Source organism: Perkinsus marinus (assembly GCF_000006405.1).
Source record: "Perkinsus marinus ATCC 50983 genomic scaffold scf_1104296948556, whole genome shotgun sequence".
Lineage (NCBI taxonomy): Eukaryota > Perkinsozoa > Perkinsida > Perkinsidae > Perkinsus > Perkinsus marinus.
The window spans coordinates 1-1,217 of record NW_003210135.1 but is presented as its reverse complement, the minus strand read 5'-3'; the positions used below and the strand labels follow the sequence as shown (position 1 = coordinate 1,217).

The window sequence follows — 1,217 nt, the reverse complement described above, 5'->3', positions numbered from 1 at the left end:
CCGATCGCAGCTTCCCACCCAAAACTCGTTAACTCAACTCGTCCCGCCCTGCCGACTCCATCTGTGCCCATCGGACAGCCATCCTCACACAATTGAGGATTGCACGACAAGATGAAGACAATCAGAAACTACCAAATGACCCCCCGATGACTAACACTACTCAGAAGTGCCATTTGGACTCAAAAAGAGAACTACTCAGGCTCATGATCTCTTATATAAATTTAATCCTCATCATAAGAACTTGAATCGTCGTAAAACGGGCCATTCGGCCATAGCGAGATCGATCTGATGAGCATGAGTACGCGTGCACAAGCACGCAGCATGCGTGCTTGTGTGACGCATGCGCAACGAAAGGGAGCCGCTCTACAATGCAGCTGGTAAACATGGCGTAGTCTGATGTAATCGAATAGCATTTACTCATAAACATATAATCATACAGTCATAAACAATGTAGCATGTTAACTCGTCATTAACAAGAATCGATTCTGAACCCTACATTTCTTGTCTAGAGGGAATTGGCATCACGAATAATGCCACGAAAGAACGACTTAATCTGATAAATACACTTGGATCTGACCATGTGATGCAGCAGGCTGCGGCTTGTGGATTATCTATCCTTGTGGTAGAACACACTCGGGGTCTTGCCCCAATCCGGACTTATGGTGTTTCTCTTATCCGCTCCCGTACCATAGGCATACAATAAAGGTTCTTTGAAGTCTTGAATAGTAACCGGAGTATCCGCACATGCCTTGACCTGGAGCTCGAGGTCAGTCTTGTCATAACCGATAGCAATGTAGTACTTGGACTTAGTCCCAGTCGAAGTAGGTCTGGAGAATGTCATTCCCTTGACATCAAGGTGGCAACCGACGACTGTAGCCTTGATATCGAAGGTCTGCTGCTGAGCATTGAAGATGAGGTTTCCGGATACAATTGGGTCGCTGCTGGTGTACATCCCATTAGGCAAAGGGACAGCCTTCAACGGAGGGGTCTCGATGGCGACCACGAAACTTCCGCAGAAGGATGCAAGGAGGATGGAAGCGAACCGCACCATAGTAGTGGAAGGCGATGGAGTTGACTGAAAACTGAAAAGGGCATCTGATGTTTGGCCTAGAAGCCAAACGTGGGTGAAACTTCCACATTGGAAGGGTTAGATAGAGAAGCCATTCATCAGAAGTGATAACATCGGAGGGAGGCGTCACGTGTACAGCGTATTAATG

General features: G+C 47.2%; 1 protein-coding gene across 1 annotated transcript; it reads right to left on the bottom strand.

Annotated features, from left to right (window-relative positions):
* Nucleotides 1-607: 607 nt before the first annotated feature.
* Nucleotides 608-1,051, bottom strand: Pmar_PMAR002545 (hypothetical protein; the record flags this gene model as incomplete). Its single annotated transcript, XM_002778574.1, has 1 exon — nucleotides 608-1,051. One exon carries the CDS (start codon nucleotides 1,049-1,051, stop codon nucleotides 608-610), a length of 444 nt encoding a protein of 147 aa, XP_002778620.1.
* Between the last annotated feature and the right edge of the window lie 166 nt (nucleotides 1,052-1,217).